Source organism: Quercus robur, chromosome 8 (assembly GCF_932294415.1).
Source record: "Quercus robur chromosome 8, dhQueRobu3.1, whole genome shotgun sequence".
Taxonomy (NCBI): domain Eukaryota; kingdom Viridiplantae; phylum Streptophyta; class Magnoliopsida; order Fagales; family Fagaceae; genus Quercus; species Quercus robur.
This window is the reverse complement of record NC_065541.1, coordinates 20,044,368-20,046,808: the sequence shown is the minus strand read 5'-3', so window position 1 is coordinate 20,046,808 and position 2,441 is coordinate 20,044,368. Positions and strand designations below refer to the sequence as shown.

Here is a 2,441-nt window from a genome sequence, read left to right as displayed (position 1 = left end):
AAAAAAAAAAAAAAACACATTGTTTTACACACAAAATTGACGAAGAATCACTTTCCCCCTTTATATTTGGAGTAGTTCATTTCCCCCTAAACTAAAGTTGAATTATTTCCTCCTATTTATTTTGTAAATGAGCATATACCCGTATCGTTACTCTCTTAGTTAAACCTTAACAAAATCTTATAATTTTTAAAATATTCCATTCTGCAATGTCTAAAATACTCCGGCAAAATTTTAATGTCCCAAAAATTTTTTTCTTTTATTTTGAATTTTATGTGGTAGACGGGTAGTTATGTTTGGAAATGGTTTTTTTTTTTTTTTTTTTGAGAAACAAACACACACACACAAATGAGAGGGAAATGGGTTCTTACATAAAAGCACAACACAACTCCACTCAAAAGCCATGGTTTATGTTTGGAAAGTTAGAATGGTGATATATGGTGTTCTCTTTGTTACTTAGAGAACACTAATTTATTAGGTTTAAATCTTCTAGACTTATAATATTATATAATGGAAACTTCGATGACAGATGTCTTTTGTTATCTTATTCTTTTTTAATTTCTTTTCCTGCTTAAAAGGGTATTCATTAAAAATAAGCTAAACATTGTAGTTAGAGTCATAAAACAAGATGATAAAGAAGGAAGTATGAATTACATAATCTTCATTGTAAATGGTTGCAAGTACTTAATTGTAGAATATATCATCATTCATTGCAAAAATTGAAATATTGTGAAAAGATGATGACATTGATTATCATTCTTAGTAAAAAATTTCAGTGAATAGATATTACATTTAGTAAATAGGTTCTAAAAAATTGTCATAATAAATAACTATTTTAAATTTAATTACATGACTTCATATTTTTCCCATAAAAACAATCTATTTTAGTTTCTCCCTAAAAGGTCAGCACGAGCCTGGCACGTGCAACCAAAAGTGGAGATATTTGTTGGCAATAAACCAAACATGGGGTTATGTGGAGACCAAGTCAGGAAATGCGGCAACCATTCAAACTTCAAAGGGCCTGGAAAGTGGAAACAGTGTTAGTGGCCGGTGCTAGGTAGTATCTTTCCACATTCCAAGTCTAGAATTGGTCAAACACTCCACGTCGGCCCAACCTTTCTGAAGTCTGAACACTCAGACAAAGTCTTCCACTAACCTCTCTCTCTCTCTCTCTCTCTAAGTCAATTCTCTCATTATTCATTTGCATCATTCAACTCTTTAAAATGTATATGCCACCACTCACCCACTCCATATCTGAAGAATCTCAAGAGTCTCAACCAATTTTCATCTCAACCCAGCAGCAGCCCACACTCAAAAATAAAACTCTATTCTTATTAGTTGATTACTTCTACAATATGCAAAGGATTCCTCACAAATCACAAGCTGCACAAAGGCTACAAGTACCAGCTGGGAGGTCATCACTCAATAGAGACGCCATGGAAGGACATCGTGGACTACGAAAGAATAACAATTATGCCGTATCATCATCTCCTAGGCCTTGGCCGGTTTGCACTTGCTCGAACCATCCGGGGGCGGTCAAGTGTACCCGTCACGGCTATGCAGTGCCTCATGCGGAGACATTGAAGAAGCGTAGTGCAAGAAAAGAGGTATTGAGGAGAGCATTGACACCACCACCACGCAGGTTGAGCCTCCGGTGGTTTAATTTCAGGCCAACACCAAGTCGACTCTCGAACATGTCTGTGGCTAATTAACATTTTTTGTTTTTGTAGTTCTTTGTTTGGTTAATTAGTCCGGGTATCATCAAGTATATATGGCTGCAAATCTATTTCATATTGTTACCAAAATAGCAACGATAAAGGGATTGGATATTGAGAGTTCTGTCCTACACTTTTTCTTTGTAATTACCAAAAAGAAGAAAAGTAAGTCTCCTATTTTTTATTCTCTTTTTCTTTGTGTGTAAAAATTAGCACCTCCAAACAACCCGCTTTCCTTTTGCACATGGGCGTAGCCAGGAATAATTACTTGAGGGTCAGATTGCAGTAGAGATATACTAAAATATAATTCAACCAATTTTCATGTGATTCAAACCACGAAAATTAAAACTACGACGATAATTTTTCGGTCATTTGTATGGATACTCTATGTTTTTAGGTTGATATGAACCTGTTATGAGATAAGCAGGTTGAATTTCATCTTGTTCGTTGATAGGGAATTCATATATTTATTTACATGATCCTGGATTCTGGTCTATCCCTTTAGATTGAATTCTTGAACATTTGGAGAGACGCTCATCAGACATTGAAGTATCAACAATTGTTTCCACAAATCACCTAAGTTTTGAATGACATATAACTTTTTCTTAAAAAATGCATTAATTGTTTGTCATTTGCTCATTATTTGGCACCTAATTTCAATTCAAAAAATGATAAACTAACTTGGAAGAGAGATATAATAAATTATCATATAAAATTCATTCTTACATA

At 34.2% G+C, this 2,441-nt stretch overlaps 1 protein-coding gene across 1 annotated transcript; it reads left to right on the top strand.

Moving 5' to 3' along the window:
* Positions 1-1,183: 1,183 nt before the first annotated feature.
* Positions 1,184-1,901, top strand: LOC126694934 (uncharacterized). Its single transcript, XM_050391489.1, has one exon. The coding sequence runs from the start codon at positions 1,221-1,223 to the stop codon at positions 1,707-1,709; it is 489 nt and encodes a 162-aa protein (XP_050247446.1). The 5' UTR covers positions 1,184-1,220; the 3' UTR covers positions 1,710-1,901.
* The last annotated feature ends 540 nt before the right edge of the window (positions 1,902-2,441 follow it).